At 48.7% G+C, this 17,226-nt stretch overlaps 1 protein-coding gene across 1 annotated transcript in view; it reads right to left on the bottom strand.

The window, feature by feature from the left end:
- The window catches only part of Cfap99 (cilia and flagella associated protein 99), a 33,368-nt gene that overhangs the window by 7,318 nt on the left and 8,824 nt on the right, over positions 1-17,226 (bottom strand). The window contains exons 4-10 of the mRNA XM_051165079.1: positions 16,130-16,242; positions 15,234-15,408; positions 11,868-11,948; positions 11,614-11,688; positions 9,628-9,708; positions 9,327-9,415; positions 5,600-5,804 (exon numbers count right to left, since the gene is read on the bottom strand). Of these exons, the coding sequence (XP_051021036.1) occupies positions 5,600-5,804; positions 9,327-9,415; positions 9,628-9,708; positions 11,614-11,688; positions 11,868-11,948; positions 15,234-15,408; positions 16,130-16,242 (819 nt within the window). The remainder of the gene's footprint in view (positions 1-5,599; positions 5,805-9,326; positions 9,416-9,627; positions 9,709-11,613; positions 11,689-11,867; positions 11,949-15,233; positions 15,409-16,129; positions 16,243-17,226) is intronic.

Raw genomic sequence — 17,226 nt, 5'->3', positions numbered from 1 at the left:
AAGTCTGCAGGTACCTGATGGGTAGCTAAAAGCAGGAAAAAAAACCACATGCTAATGTTGCCTCCATTTTGTGTCTGTCTTCTTTACTCTCTAATTCTGGGTCCCATTCTTGCTCCATTTAATATGTAGACACATTAATCTTTTAAGGGTGTTGCTCTGCCCCAACCCCACAATGATGAAAATAAGAAGATAACAGCAATGGCTTCTGGGTTTGCAGGGACATCATAATCAACAACCTGTCAATCATCAGCTTTTTTGTGTGTTTTGTTTTCTGTTTATTTTTTCATGTGCATGGGTGTTTTGCCAGCATGTATACCACATGCATGCAATGCCCAAGGAGGCCAGAAAAGGAGGTCAGATCTCCTGGGACTGGAGTTACAGGTGGTTGTAAGCAACCAGGTGGTGATGGGAATCAAACATGAGTCCTCTGGAGGAGCAGCAAATGTTCTTAACCACTGAGCCATCCCTCCAGGGCCAATCAGCGGCTTTTTACAACATGTAGACCATTGGCACAGCAACCTGGAAGCCTCTGGTCATTGTTCCAGACCTGAGACCAACTCCATGTTGCCTACACTCACCTTGGAATCCCAAACTCCAGGTGTGATGTCTAACCAGTCTGTTGTAACTCTCTGAGTCAGGCCTGCCCTGGCCTGGGGCTCTGGTAATAGGTACATAGATTTCCCAACATCTGGTCTTTCCTAAGCTTCTGTTTCATTTAACTTTTTTCTCAAAAAAGAAAAAAAAATGGTTTTTTGTTGTTGTTTCACTTCCCTTGCTATGTCACTTCCTCAGCTGCACTAGGCACACTGACCGGCAAGGCAAGGGCTCAAGAAAAGGGGGTCACCGCCCGTGACAGTACAGGCATCAGCACAGTACTAAGGGTCATCAAGGAAAAGGGAACGAGGGGGGGAAGACGTGAGGGGTTTGGTGAGACGTATTTCTGTGCCAGATCCACACAAAGACTGGGATCACCAGGAAAGTGAGCGGCAGAGCGGCCAGCTGGTTGAGTGTACGGTCAGACACCTGACTGTCTCTGGTGGAAACCTAGGCCTGTGTTCTACCTGGTGGTGTTGAGGGGTGAGAGGCACTGAATGCATCCCTGCTCTAGCTCTTAAGTTCCACCACAGATCTTCTCCTCCCCACAACGGGACGGCGTCCAACTAAGGCCTGTTCTTCAAGGTGGCACCAAGCAGGAGCTTTGACTTTTAACCTGCATGGGAGAACTTCAAAACTAACACAGAGCTGGGGGGGGGGGGGCGTGTAGCTCAGAGAGAAAGTCCCTGTCTGGCTGGCCTGTGGAAGGCCCTGCGTTTAATTCCCTACACTGGAGGGGAGAAAAAAAAGTCAACACAGAACATGCTAGATGGCCTTTGTGTGATTGGAGCCAAATGGAAAAGCACTGCAGGAGCTGCCAAACTACATCAGACTGAATGAAGACTTTGGTAAAAATGTACCAAAGAACAGTCCCTATGGCAACCAGCGTGAAAAATGTTTCTCACTAGTGGATTTAGTGTTGAGACCAGTACAGCTATCCCTGCATTGGTTCTGCTGTGACTAGGGGTTAAGAAGTGAGCTTTATTCAGTATAGCTTATTATTTGCATGGTTCATCAAATTATTTTAAAAGGAGGATAAATTTATTTAGAAAATATAACCAAAGCTGGGTGTGGTGGCACAAACCTTTAATCCCAGCACTCAGGAGGCAGAGGCAGGTGGATCCCTGTGAGTTCGAGGCCAGCCTACTCTACAAATGGAGTCTAAGACAGCCAAGGCTACACAGAGAAACCCTGTCTTGAAAAACCAAAAACCAGCCAGGCGTGGTGGCGCACGCCTTTAATCCCAGCACTTGGGAGGCAGAGGCAGGCGGATCGCTGTGAGTTCGAGGCCAGCCTGGACTACAAAGTGAGTCCAGGACAGTCAAGGCTACACAGAGAAACCCTGTCTCGGAAAAAAAAAAAACAAACCCAAAACCAAAAACCAACCAACCAAACAAACAAATAGAAGAGACTTCATAAGGCTCTGGAGCAATATAAACAGATCAGAGCTGAGCCAAAGGAACCTGTGGCCAGGTGGAAGTAAAGGGACCTTGCACAGGGGGGAAAAAAAGCTGTAATTAATCAGCACATGCCAGGGCTGTAAAAAAGCATCAGTACAGTACACAGTGCACAAGAAAGCTTAAACTTAATTTTATTTTCAAATAGTGTTATCTAATGTGGTTATCATTAGATTTAGCTCTAGGAAAGAATGTGTGTGCTGGGCATGCTCAGCGCCAACAGCAAGACTCCTGGGCATGCATAGCTTGGTTAGCAGGGCATTCACCCACAGACACTGACGGACACAGTTCCAGGTCTGGGATGCCAGCCTCCTGTGGCCTGACTGTGGAGACAGTTGTGTTGACAAGGCTCAGGGTTCCTTAGACAGTCCTCAGGTTTGGCAGCTGTCAACCCTCACTCTTCTCCTTGGGTTCTACTCACAAAACTTTTGGGTGTCAGGGGAGACTTTGTTAGGCTGTAAACCTGGAGAGGCTGTGAGAGTATCCTGTCTGTAGCCAGCAAGACACTTTTGACTTAGCAAACAGACAATACAGGAAAACCCAAATAGAAATTTTAGCATGGAAAAACAAATTCTCGATAGCGTTGTTTCCAACCTGAAATGTCCCCGCCAATTTGTGCCTGAATATCTGAATATTTGGTAGTGCTGTGTGGGGAGGGTTTGGAACCTTTAAGACAGTGGCCTAGTTAGCAGAAGCAAGTCACAGTAGGCAGGCCCTGAAGATGGTAGCTAATTGGTCTGGCCCAACCTTTCTGCTCCCTGCTGCTATGGATAGAGCTGGCTTCCTCCTTGGGGTGGACTGTTTGTAGCCTCTAAACCAGGAGCCAAAACAAATCCTCCTTTAAGGTCCTCCTGTCATGTATTTGGTCACAGTGATGATAAAGGTGATGAACCCAGGTGAATTCATAGCAGAGTGGAGGGTCTGAGGAAAAGAGAAAAACAGGGGTTGTCCAGTTTGAACCACAGAGGGCAAATATAATGAAAACCCTACAGAGAGCATCAGGGACCTGGAGGGTCTATAACAAAATACCTAACATATGTGTCATTGGGAGTCCCAGGGGAGAGCAAGCAGGACAGATCTACAAGAAAGTAGCTAAGATTGCTCACACATGCCAAGATAAATCATAACCTGAAAACCAAAGACAAAGAAAGTGTCCAGAGGAGTGATACTTGGCCTGTAGCAAAAAGCAAACAAAAACAACAAACCCCCCCCAAAAAAACCAAGTGATGGAGGCTGGAGAGACGGCTCAGCTGTTAAGAGCATTGGCTCTTCCAAAGATCCTGAGTTAAGTTCCCAGCAACGACATGGTGGCTCATAACCATCTATGAGATCTGGTGCCCCCTTCTGGCGGGCAGGCACACATGCAGGCAGATATTGTCTACGTAATTAATAAATAGATCTTTTTTAAAAAGACTCTGGTATTAGAAGACCTGCTGCAGAACAGTGGTTAAATATTCCATTGCTTTAAAAAAAAAAAAGGATTGTGTGTGTGTTAATGACGAGTGTAGGTAAGCATGTGTCATAGCGTGTGGAGCTTAGAGAACAATTTTGGGAGTTGGTTCTGTCTCTACTGTGGCGATCCAGAGATTGAACTCAAGTCATTGGGTTTTTCTCTGCAAGTGTCTCCTCCCTGAGCCATCCTGTCAGCCCTTCTTGTTTCGTGGCCAAGGCTAGCTTCATATGCACTATAGTTGAGAATGACCTTCAATTCCTGATCCTGCCACCTCTTATCTTCCAAGTGCTGTGCTAATAGGTGTGAGCCACCATACCTAGCCCCCCCCCCCCCGAGTGTATGTGTGTGCCCACACACATGTGTGGTGTGGTGTGTGTGTGTGTGTGTATGATTTTTACACCTCATTTGAGCTGGCAAAATTACATCAATATTAGACTATGGTAAGCTATGTACTATTATAATTTGGATCTTAAATGTCCACTAACTGAGCCGGGCGTGGTGGCGCACGCCTTTAATCCCAGCACTTGGGAGGCAGAGGCAGGCGGATCGCTGTGAGTTCGAGGCCAGCCTGGTCTACAAAGTGAGTCCAGGATGGCCAAGGCTACACAGAGAAACCCTGTCTCGAAAAAACCAAAAAAAAAAAACAGGAAAAAAAAAAATGTCCACTAACTGGTCCATGAACTAAAGTTTGGCCCCTAGCCCATGGCACTGTTAGGAGCCAGCAAAACTAATGGGACTAATGGGAAAATGTTAGGCTAGGAGGGCCGCGACCTTGAAAGGGGTAGTGGGACACGGGCCTCTTCTTTGTATCTTCTGTTTCCTGTAGCTTTGTTCCATTATGAGCTTCTACCCTGGTGCCCTGCTACAGGCCCCAAAGAATGCCGTCCATACACCATGTACTGCAAACTGCGAAAATTTAAAGTTGATTATCTAGGTATTTTGTTACAATAATAGAAAACTGGCTAAAAACATAACATTTTGAACAACAAATTTTAAAAAGCTACAGAGGGGCAGGTGTGATGGTGTACATAGGCCTTCAGTCCTAGCAGTTGGGAGGTAGAGGCAAGTGGCTCTATGTGGCTCATAGAGACAAGCAGGCAACAAAAATTTACTCACCAACCAGTCTAGCCAAATTGATGAGTCTTGGGTTCAGCTAGAAACCTTGTCTTAAAAAAAAAAAAAAAAAAAAAAAAAAAGGTGAAGCCAGGTGTGGTGGTGCATTCCTTTAATCCCAGCACTGAGGGAGGCAGAGGCATTCGGATTGCTGTCAATTTGAGGCCAGCCTGGTCTACAAAGTGAGTCCAGGACAGCCAGGGCTACACAGATTGAAACCCTATCTCTAAAAACAAACAAACAAACAACAAAAATAACAAATACCCCCTCAAACAAAACCCAACCCCCCCAAACAAAACAAAAAACACAACAGAAATATAAGAATATGTTTTCATTTTAATCCCAGGTGTGGGAATGTGAGGCTGCTTTGCATTGTCTGCAGCAGCTGACTATGGTTTGCCTCATGCTCTAGAGGAGATGTGGTTTTGTCAGCTGCAGATAGTTTCTGCAATTGTGTGATGTTTGCAATTCTGGGAACTTTTCAGAGAGTATATAAATTTAGAAGACCTAAAAGGTAGAGTTGGTGGTTGGTGGTCCTGGGGGTGTGGTGGTGGTGGGGGCGGTTTTGGTTTGTTAGTAGTTGTGCTCAAAGGGAAAAAAAGAAAAGAAAAGAAATTATATTTAGATATCTTTCTCTCCCTCCTTAATCCTATCTTCCCTGCATCTCCTATTATCAGTGGTACACAGCCAAGGAGAGACAAAGATGAGACCATTGATCCAGGGTGGCCCCTTGGCATTAGCAGGGATACCACTCATCCCACTTAATCCACTTAATGCCGAACTCTTATGGATCCATGGCTGTTGAGGTAGGGCCAAAGAAGCCATGTCTCCCTGTAGGTCTTTGTGGGTGACGACCTGGGGTCACTGCTGCCAGGCTATACTCAGGCGTAGCATTGGCACATTTATTTCTCTGTGGGCTGTGGCTCGTGACTCTTGGGAGTCACAAGTATGGCCTTGGCCACTCCTACACAGTATACATCACCTCCTCCTTCTTCTGGTCAGCCTTCTGCTTATTTTCCTGCATGAGGTTATGCCGGGCCAAGATGGCCTCCTCGTGACTCAGCTTCCCCTGCAGCCTCCGGCACTCGCCTGCAGCCAGCTGTTCCTCCAGGTCCTTCGCCTGCATCTTCTTCTGCCACTCGAGGAACTCAGAGAAGTCCCCAGCCCCATCCACAAGCTTATCAACTCTGGGGAAGAGACACAGAGGTGCAGCGAGGGCTCCTCATGTGATCAGGGCCACCGGGTGACTACAGATCCTCTCAGACATGGACCGCCTCAAAGAAAATCCAGCCATACCACTCAGCCCCAACCACATCTACCTACTTACATCTGCCTGTCTCTCCTGTGTATCCAACCCACCCACCTGTCAGCTCCTTACCCTCCCTTCATCCACTTCTCTGTCTATTCTTGCTCTGTCCCTGTCTGTCGACTCACCAGCCATGCCCACAGGTGCTTGCTCACGCGCTCATCTCTCCAGTCAGCCACCTGAGCTCCTTATCACTGCCCAACTCGTAGACATGAAAAAATACTCATGGCTGGGGGTCCAAGGAGCAAATAACCCTGAGGGTGGGCAAGAGGAGGAGACCAGGTGTTGGCAAGGCTCTCCCTGCCCTGGGCTGTCACCTCACTCACAGAGCTGGGATTTGTGGCCATGAGCCTGCCCCCTACCATAGCAGCACCAGAGACTGGTCACGACACTGTGAAATGCAATTGGTTTTCATCCCCACTTCTTGCCCTATGACTGGATGCCTAAAATACTTGAGAACACCAAAGTGTCTTTTTCTTTTTCTTTTTTTTTTCTTTTTTTGTTTTTAGAGACAGGGTTTTTCTGTATAGCCTTGGCTGTCCTGGACTCACTTTGTAGACCAGACTAGCCTCGAACTCACAGAGATCTGCCTCCCTCTGTCTCCCAAGTGCTGGGATTAGTGCCACCACCATGCAGCAAAAATGCCTTTTTCTATGCAAATAAAGCAAGTGTGGATTAGCGGTCTCTGGGCACCTTCAGCAATGGTGGCTAGTCACCAGAAAGACCAAGGCAGGAGCACAGTTCGGAAGTTTCGGCTTCGCCTTCACACTGCTGGAGGGAAGCTGGACAGGACGGGGAGGGGATTTCACACATCAGTGGTCATTAATCACACATGTGCCAAGTCCTCACACAACACAAAGGTCAGGGTTCACATGAGTTTTTGGAGACTGGAGCAGATGGAAGAAGCACTGGGACTTCTCCTCTCTGCCCCGTGCGCGGCTCTTCTCTGTGCCCTTAGTCATGATTTTTACAATGAATTGGTATATGAAACTAAGCCTGTCCTCAAGTTCTTTGAGCTTCTGTAGGCAATTTAATCAAGTGGGGAAGGAATTCAAGGGAGAGGGTTTAGCTTGTTTGTTTGTTTATCTATTATGTATAATGTCCTGCCTGCAAGTACACTTGCAGGCTGGAAGAGGGCACCAGATCTCATTATAGATGGTTGTGAGCCACCATGTGGTTGCTGGGGATTGAATTTAGGACCTTTGGAAGAGCAGGCAGTACTCTAAACCTCTGAACTATCTATCTTTCCAGCCCCAAGGGTTTAGCTTTTTTTTTTTTTGGTTTTTCAAGACAGGGTCTCTCTGTGTTAGCCTTGGCTGTCCTGGACTCGCTTTGTAGACCAGGCTGGTCTTGAATTCACAGTGATCCCACCTGCCTCAGCCTCCCGGGTGCTGGAATTAAAGGTGTGGGTCACCAAGCCCAGCCAAGGGTTTAGCTTTTAAGAGTTCTTACTGGCTCTTCCTGTAAGCTGCCAGAGGTGACCTGGGAAGATGGTTCGCTACTCACTAACCGCCCCCCCCAAAAAATAAATAAATAAAACCCTACAAAATCATGCAAATCAAGCAGTTCAAATCTTCGTGTTCACTTTAAGAACACCTGGGAAACTGCCCAGGCCATCAAGGGTATACATATCTGAAAAGCCACCAAGTGTCTGAAAGATGTCACTTTAAAGAAGCAATGTGTAAGACTGGTCGTGGTGGTGCACACCTTTAATCCCAGCACTCAGGAGGCAGAGGCAGGTGGATCGCTGTGAGTTCGAGGCCAGCCTGGTCTATAAAATGAGTCTAGGACAGCCAAGGCTACACAGAGAAACCCTGTCTCAAAAAACCAAAACAAAACAAAAAAGCAATGTGTGGCCGGGCGGTGGTAGCACATGCCTTTAATCCAGCAAGTCCAGGACAGCCCAGGCTGCACAGAGAAACCCTGCCTTGAAAAACAAAAAACAAACAAACAAACAAAAAAAGAGGATGGACCAAGGAAAGCCACTTGGTAGTCTAGAATTGCTGCCTGTGGTCTGTACCAGCAAGGTTTCAGATTCCAAGACTCTACGGAAAGGCCTGGGTGTTAGTGGTGAGGCATGGCCCAGGTAGGGGAAGGAATGAACTGATGTGTCACGGAACAAGGAGAACTCAGTACTGTTTTACTATCGTGAGAGGCTCAGAACAGGAAATGGCAGTGACCTACGCCAGTTACACCTCACCCTGGAGGGGAGAGGCTCCTGTAAGCTGAGCCACTCCTACTCTTTAGAGCTGCCCTCACACAAGGCTGAAAGTCCTGGGACTGTGGTGACAGAACCAGAGAACAGTTCTAATAGGGCAACATTAGAGGCAACATCTTCTGGGTCACATATCCTTCCCCTGTAAAGGATGCATGTTCAAAGACAGGGCATAGACTGCAGAACTGTCAGTCATGGATTTGGTCCTTGGCTGCTTGTTTGACTGCTAGCTGGCCACCCCTGGGTAGCTTTAGGTAGAGTGGGTCACCAGAAAGACCGAGACAAAACCAAGAGTAGCATTCTGGGATCTGGGGGTGGGCAGAGGGAATTGACAGTGAAGCTGGTTCCCCCTTGACCTACATTGCAATCAAACACATCTACCTTTGAGGTCTCCACAAACTGCAAATGCCAAGATTGGTATGAGCTCCTAGACAGCTCAGTGGATAAAAGATCTTAGAGTGTGGTGCATCTTCCTAGAGTAGGGAGGCATCCACTGACTCTTCTATTGGCTCTATGCATCTCTTCATCAGTATCAGTCATAATATCTTTTACAATAAACTAGTAAACATATGTAAATGTGATTGTGAGTAAACTCTATCCTCTCTTCTCAGCCTTCAGAGAGCTAAGATTAATATGTGAACCACCAGATGGGTGGTGGTGGTAGCACACGCCTTTAACCCCAGCACTCCGGAGGCAGAGGCAGATGGATCCCTGGGTTCCAGGCCAGCCTGGTCTAGAGAGTGAGTTCCAGGACAGCCAGGGTACACAGAGAGACCCTGTCTCAAAAAAAAAAAAAAAAAAAAAAAAAAAAAAAAAAAAAAAACCAAAAAAGAAAACCCAAAAACAAAGGGGACCTACTATGCCCTTCCTTGGCCTTGCTTACATTTTCCTCAACATCAGGCCAGGCATGGTGGTGCACATCTTTAATCCCAGCACTCGGGAGGCAGAGGCAGGCGGATCACTGTGAGTTCGAGGCCAGCCTGGTCTACAAAGCGAGTCCAGGACAGCCAAGATAACATAGAGAAAAAAACCCTGTCTCAAAACAAACAAACAAACAAACAAACATTTTCCTCAACATCTTCTGAGCTGCCCCCTGCTCTGTGTTGAGCAGCCTGAAGACAGGTTCTTACTCTAGGCTTTTCTCTTAAGGACAAAGTCCTTGAGGGTGGAACTCCACCTGCCCCTCACCTCTGCAGCTCCTTCTCCACCTGCCGCTGGTACAAGGCCCCTTCTCGAAGGATGGTGGCTGTGTTCAGCTTGACCGGGAAGCTGTTTGGCTGTGGCAGAAGGGAGAGATGGATGGTAGGTGTCTCATCAGCGAGTATCCTGCTATCAGCTATCAAGCCCTTCCAACTTGTCTCCTGCCTGACCTAGGCAGTTCTCCCTGCTTCAAGGGTGAAGCTGCCGATGGGGGCCCTCTCAAGGCCTTCCTTAGGTAAGGCAGATGGGAAGTCCCAGGAAGAGGCCTCCTAGGCCAGGAGACCCTCACCTTGTAGAAGGTCAGATTTGGAGTCCTGCGTATCCGGGGTACAGATTGTTGCTGCTGCTGCTGCTGCTGCTTCTTGACATCCTGCAAGTCAGACAGAGGTAGTCTGGTAGTCTGGCATCTGTGCCTGCCCAGCACTCTCCTCTGTTCCCACTCTAGCTGCCCATCTGCATGTGCCTACCCTGGCTCCTCAGGATGACATTCTGTCTTCCGTTGCACTCCTAAACCTTGCTGGGGTACTGGACCTCCTGGGCAGGAAGGACAGGGTCTGCTAGACCTAGGGACAGCAGTCCCTATATAGGTTGGCTAACTTCCTCGGGGTTCAGTATCCCTTTGCTTGGCTAACCACCAGGGCTGAGTTCTCACTGGCCCTATTCCCTTTTTTGGGCTGAATGTCTCCTGTTGTCCTTTGACTTTTTCTTTTTTAAAGATTTATTTATTTGTGGGGCTGGAGAGATGGCTTAGAGGTTAAGAGCACTGACTACTCTTGCAGAGGTCATGAGTTCAATTCCCAGCAACCACATGGTGGCTCACAACCATCTATGATGTTATCTGGTGCCCTCTTCTGGCCTGCAGGTGTACATGCAGGCAGAGCACTGTATAATAAATAAATAAATCTTTAAAAAAAAATATTTATTTATTATTATGTGTACAATGAACTCAGGACCTTTGGAGGAGCAGTCAGTGCCCTTAAGCTTTGAGCTCTCTCTCCAGTCCCTGTCCTTTGACTTTAAGTCCCAGTGTGGAGCCCATACAGGCAGCCATCACAAGACCAAGCATGTTGTTGACTAGGGTACATAGCCCTGGACAACCCAGCTGAAAGAGCCTGTGTGGATGAGCTGCCCGAGATGGCCCCACTCCTGAATAAGTCTCTCTGAGGACAGAACTTCTTTGTATTAGTCCATAGTCACCCTCATCTTTTATTTATTTATTTGATTTATTTTATTTTATTTTTTTTTGGTTTTTCGAGACAGGGTTTCTCTGTGTAGCCTTGGCCATCATGGACACTCGCTTTGTAGACCAGGCTGGCCTCGAACTCACAGCGATCCGCCTGCCTCTGCCTCCCGAGTGCTGGGATTAAAGGCGTGCGCCACCACGCCCGGCTATTTATTTGATTTTTTGAGACAAGGTTTCTCTGTGTAGCCTTGGCTGTCCTGGACTCAGTTTTTAGACCAGGCTGGCCTTGAACTCACAGTGACCCACCTGCTTCTGCCTCGAGAGTGTTGGGATTAACACACCTGGCCTGTTATTTTATTTTTTTAAGACAGTGTCTCAGCTGAGCAGTGATGGTGCATGTCTTTAATCCCAGCACTTGGGAGGCAGAGGCAGTTGGGTTGCTGTGAGTTTGAGGACAGCCTGGTCTAAAAACTGAGTCCAGGACAGCCAAGGCTATGCAGAGAAACCCTGTCTCAAAAAAAAAAAAAAATGTCTCACTACTTAGTTCTGGCTGGCCTGGAACTCACCATGTAGACCAGTCTGGCCTCAAACTCAAAAAGATGTGGGCTGCCTCTGCCTCCTGAGCACTGGGATTAAAGACATGAACTATGACACTCAGCCTTTGTTTTTCTGTATGGATTTGGGGAGATGGGCCAGTGGGTAAAGGCATTTGCTGCTGAGCCTGATGCCCTGACTTCGATCCCTAGGACCCATAGGGTAGAAGAGAATCAATTTCTGTAAGCTGTTCTCTGACCGCCACAGTTGTGTTGTGGTACATGTGGCCGCTAGGCAAGGATGACCTGAACTGCTGATCCTTCTGTGTCTACCTGTGTTCTGGGGTCACAGGCCTGTGCCAGCACTCCTGGGGTCACAGGCCTGTGCCAGCACTCCTGGGGTCACAGGCCTGTGCCAGCACTCCTGGTTTATGTGGTGCTTGGGATCAAACCCAGGGCTTCATAATGCCAGGCTACCAACTGAACTACAGCCCCAGCCTTAGAGGGAAGACTTATGGTACGAGAAAAATGCCACTGTGGCCTGGAGGCTGGGCATTACCTGCACTTGTGGATCCTTGCGTAACCGGGGCATGGCACACCGTAGCTCTTCCATGTTTGCTTTCAGCAGCAGCTCCTGCCACGAAACCATGATGCTCTTCCCCTACCAGCTACAACCCAGGGGCCTCAGACCATTGTGGGGAGGGGACGTTAATAGTAAAAGGCATGTACTTTGGCTAAAGTCCCCAACCTCCTCTTCCCCCACTCTTAACAGCTTGGTGGGGTCTCTGGGGAGACAGGGTCCCACAGGGCCACCTCAGCAGTCCGGCGGTTGAATCTCTTGATCATCTGCAGAAGCTTCTGCTCCTTGGGCTCCTGGTAGGTACTCTGAGGGACCTGGCAGAGTGGCAGAGGAGCGGGCCTGTGATCATAGTGACCATAGCGTAGAAAGTCAGGGCAGCAGCAGGCATGGGGTCTAGAGGTAAGTGTGGGATGGGCGGGGGGCAGAGGGGGCTGTAAGGTCAGGGCACTAAGGGCATGCATGCCACTGGTCTGGATGAGATAGCCAGGGTAGTCAAGGTCAGAAGCAGCCAGCTCTTAGGAAGCAGAGAGGTCAAAGAGTGTCATACATTGTTTAAAAAACAAAGTTAGCTGCCTGTGAAGGGGCCTTAAAACTTTGGTCTGTCCTCTGAGTTCAGCCATAGGAGACTCTCAATATCCCTATAGGAGCGGTGACCATCAGGGGACAGGTGAGGAGCCAGGCTGGTCACCCTTGAGCCTGAGATTCCTTAACATGTTTACTTAATCCTTGCTTCCTTTCTTGTCTGTTTCACCGACACACCAACTCAATCCATGTTAACCTAAAACCCTCATGTCCCTCCAGCCGTCCTGCCCACTGGCTTGATGGCCCTCACCGGGGACCCTGGTGCTGTCTTTCTGTTATCCACACCAAGGCCATCCTCTGTGGCTGTGTCCCTCACACCCAGAGCCATCTCCAGTTTTGCCCACCTGCTTCAAAACAGTCCACAAAGGGCCTGTTTTCTTGTCTTCTTTCCTCTTGACAGCCAGGAGGAGCCGTGTTGGTGCCAGCCCACCTGTGTGTCCTATCTCTGTTCCTCACGGTAAGTGTGTCATCTCCTTCCTCCCTTCTCTCCTCACTGCACTGGGACCTTTCCCACTGGTCTCCAGCTTGGGGGTGGTGGCAGAAGGACACTGCCCGGGGCTAGTGCGCATTCTTTCCTCACTATCTGCACCTCCAGGCCCCATAGCGCATTTGCTCGCTCACTTCTTCCAGTTCATTCCTCCACAGCTCTTCTTCAGAGGCCTTTCTGGGCTACACTATCCAGAATCTTCCCTTCCCCCACCCCCACCCCCTGAGAGAGGGTTTCTCTGTATATGCCTGGCTGTCCTGGAATCACTCTGTAGACCAGGCTGGCCTCGAACTCACAGCAATCCGCCTGCCTCTGCCTCCCGAGTGCTGGGATTAAAGGCATGCGCCGCCACCGCCCGGCTCGCTATCCAGAACCTTGACCACACTGACACTTCCCCTTCCTCTGCAGTACATTTTCTTCTGAGCATTTATTACCAACACATTACTGCAGTTTATTCATCCAATTTTTTTTCTGAGTGCCCACTGGAAAGCAAGTTCTTTTTTTTTTTGTTGTTGTTGTTGTTTTCGAGACAGGGTTTCTCTGTGTAGCCTTAGCCATCCTGGACTCACTTTGTAGACCAGGCTGGCCTCGAACTCATGCCCGGCTTGGAAAGCAAGTTCTATGAAGGCCTAGTGCCTGGTGCATACTAGACATTCATGAACGTCTGAATAAACTGAGTGGGTCTCAGGCCAGGAGGGGAAAGGGAGTCCTGGCTATGGGTCAGAGCATGGATACAGGCTTTTGAATACAGAAGTGAGCTCAGGGAATCTATGTCATAATGAGGGGACAAGCAGAACTGTCCCTCGCCCAAGCAGAACAAACAGAAAGAGAAGCAGCTGGCAGCACGGATTCTTGAGGAATTGGTACTAGAAACATCAGACCTTGCAGATGGGGTAACTGTGGAGTTGCTTAGCAACAAAACCCCACTGACCTATCTACCCACCCATCCATCTGATTACTCATCATCTAGCCACTAGCCACTTATCCATCTATCTACCCCACAAGTATTTACTGAATGTCTTCTCTAAGTCACAACTCCATCACCCGTGTTGGAAATATGGCACAAATAAAATGGATAAAGAGCCAGTCAGTGGAGCCGGGCGTGGTGGCGCACACCTTTAATCCCAGCACTCGGGAGGCAGAGGCAGGCGGATCGCTGTGAGTTCGAGGCCAGCCTGGTCTACAAAGTGAGTCCAGGATGGCCAAGGCTACACAGAGAAACCCTGTCTGGAAAAAAAAAAAAACCCACCAAAAAAAAAGAGCCAGTCAGTGAGCAGATCCACAGCTTGCAAACAGTAACCAATGCTAAGGGAGAAAAGAGAGGTCAAGAAGAAGAAGACTGAGCAGGGACCCAGTGTAGCAAGGCCTCATGGGAAACTTGCAGCATGAGAGAGTTCCAGGGAGACCTGAAAAATGGAGGAACCCAGGTGAGATGTGGGAGCTCCAGTGTAATCCCCTCATACTCCTCTGTGGTCCTTCATCCTATGAAGACCAGACTTACCTAGGAGGCTGAATCCACTTCAGACCTTGTGGAAATCCACCATCTAGTCAAGACTTAGCACCCAGAAAGATGGTGAGCTGTTCAAGTAGGCATGAGGCCTGAGCCGGACCCATCAGAACTTTCCCTGTCCCTATATATTCTTTCCTGACCTAGACAATGTACTGTGTTGACTCAAAGCCTGGATTCATTTCTTTAAAACTAAAACGAGATAAAGTTAGTCTAAAGATGAAATTCATTTACAAAGACTAGTAGAGGCAGCCACAGGGAAATAGCACAGGAACCCTGATCAAATTATATCAGAGGCCTCTCTCTACTTTAATACTAGTGCTCTATTGTCTAAGCCAGTTTGAGCTGCAGTTTCCTGTTACTTTCAGCTCAGAACTTCCAGACTGATAAATCAGAAACAAGAGATAGAGAGGTTCTCAGTGGAGGAGGCAGACATGAGCTTCCCCAAGCAGGGGCCAGGCATTTCTGGGGCTCACACAGACTTGCCTCATCAAACCTAAAAGTACTGTGACTCTCAAGTACTATTTAATGGGAAGGGTGGGTACCACAGCTAATCCAAGCACAACCCAGACAGGTCTGAACCCATGGCAAGACAGTGTATCCCTTGCTGGGCATGGTGGCGCACACCTTTAATCTCAGCACTTGGGAGGCAGAGGTAGGTGGATCTCTGTGAGTTTGAGGCCAGCCTGGTCTACAAAGTGAGTCTAGGACAGCCAAGGCTATACAGAGAAACCCTGTCTGGGGAAAGAAAAAAACCAAAAGCCAAACCAAAAAAACCACAAAACAACAACAAAAAAGACAGTATCCCTTAGCACCTCCTGATTGGGTCCAGAATGTGGTGGGCTCTGGGTCACCCAACTTCCTCTCTGTGTGTCCAGGATGTGGAGTGTGGGTCACTGAATGCTCCTGTCTGGTCCAGTGCACCCTTGACCCTGGAACAGCTCAGCCACCCAGTGACACCTCCTTCCCCCGCCCACCCCACCCACCAACATCCTGGTAGTACAGGCACAATGTCCAACTCACGGGTCTTGGCTTGGCCATAGTGGGGACAGGCTCAGGCATTGTAATGGCACGGGGTTTGGGGACAGTCAGGTTGAATTCCTTGGGCTCTGTGACTTTGGCCTTGGTCTTCAAGAGAGTTCGATCAGTTGGCACTCCCTCCAGTTGATTGATCAGCTCTTGGACCTCTGGCTGCCATCTTGAAGGCAAAAGTAGAGAAGGTTCTAGAGTCATATCCTAAGCAGGCCACCAAGGAGCCGATCTCTGGGATCTGAAGGACCCCCAAGTGCCTAGCTATCCTTCAGGGTGACTTTTTCCATGGACTATCGTGTGGGTGCAATCCAACCACACCTTTCAGTACATGTATTAAGTTTGTCTTTGCACAGACAAGCAAACTGAGGCCCACGGGATAGAGGAGCTGGGAGGATGAAACACCCTCACTGCAGAGGGATGTGGGGCTCTCTGAGGGCAAGCAGGAACTGGGGTGTGGAGCTGATCTGGGCAGTGCATATGGTACTGATGGAGGTAGCAGGAAGCAAGGGAAAAAGGAGCAGCCCTGTTGACAACAGGTAGAGAGACCTGTGTGTGTTGGGTCGGGTAAGGGCCACAACCCCCTAAGGGACAGCCTAAGGGACATGATGCTCTCCTAGCCCTCTCTGTGGGGAGAGATCTGGGAAAATACCACTGCAGCTTGCTGTCCCTGCCACAGGCTGTGGTAGGTGGTAGATTCACTCATCTCTGACCCCTCACCCTAGGCTGGAGCATGATCTGGCCTCTTACACAACTTCCTTGAGCAGGAAGGGAATGAAGAGCAAACCCCCTCCCAGCCGCCCCCCACCGACCACACACACACACACACACACCTGGAGTGGGCACAAGTTGACTTTCAGAGACCCAGTGCCCTGTCACAGCTGACCCACCTCATCAGAGGGTCAATCCAGTTCTCCTTCACATGGGCTGTTTCATAGATGAGGCTCCATTCGTCCTTGATCCACGAGCACAGGTTCAAGGGGTTAAAGAAAAACCTGAGGAACTAAGGCAGGCAGGAAAGCCCTAAGCGGCTCAGCTGTGGCTCAAACACCACCCACTGCTGCCCTAGCGCCCCTCACAGAAATGCAAGTAGATCTTTTCTGGCATCATGGCATATACCTTTAATCCCAGCACTCGGGAGGCAGAGGCAGGTGGATTGCTGTGAGTTTGGGGCCAGCCTGGCCTACAAAGTGAGTCCAGGACAGCCAAGATATCATAGAGAAACTCTGTCTCAAAAAAACAAAACAAAAACAAAAAACCAAACCAAACCAAAACAAACAAAAACAAACAAAAAACAAAACAAAAACAAAAACAAAACAAAACAAAAAAAAAGGAGAAAAAGCCTTTGACTATCTGGCAGGTCCTTAGTGAACGAATGTGGGGCTCTTGGGTACTAGGACTTGCAGCTCTTCCACCTGCGGTCTCAGAACAATGAGCAGCATTGCCTGTGGTGGCCACAGACGGAAACTGCCTTCCAAGCAACCTGGGGCCTGATGCTTATAGCCATGACACTCCTGGCCACAGCTGCAGCTGCAGCACCTAAGACAGGCCACCCTGCTGCCAACAGCTGGATCTCTGTCTTCACCTGGCTTCTTTCTCGAGTTCCAAAGCAGGTAGAGAGACCCAAATGGGACCAGAATCACCCAATGGAGCATGGAGTATGGGGTGGACAAGGAAAGGCCTTGTGCTGGTCACCATTCAACCTCTGTCCCTTTGGTCCCTGGAGTTTTCTTTTTCTTTGGACCCCACATAGGCTATGAAAACATACAGCTGAGTTTAGCCTCAGTTTTTCTTTCTTTTTCTTTTTCTTTTAATTTATTTTTATTCAGCCCGATGTAGTGGTACATGCCTTTAATCCTAGCACTCAGGAGGTAGAGGCAGGTGGATCACTGTGAGTTCGAGGCCAGCGTGGTCTACAGAGTGAGTCCAGGACCGCCAAGGTTACACAGAGAAACGCTGTTTTTAAAAAAAAAAAAAAAAAAGAAAA

This window comes from Acomys russatus, chromosome 22 (genome assembly GCF_903995435.1).
Source record: "Acomys russatus chromosome 22, mAcoRus1.1, whole genome shotgun sequence".
Classification (NCBI taxonomy): domain Eukaryota; kingdom Metazoa; phylum Chordata; class Mammalia; order Rodentia; family Muridae; genus Acomys; species Acomys russatus.
The sequence above is the reverse complement of the archived record's forward strand: the minus strand, read 5'-3'. Positions and strand labels throughout refer to the sequence as shown.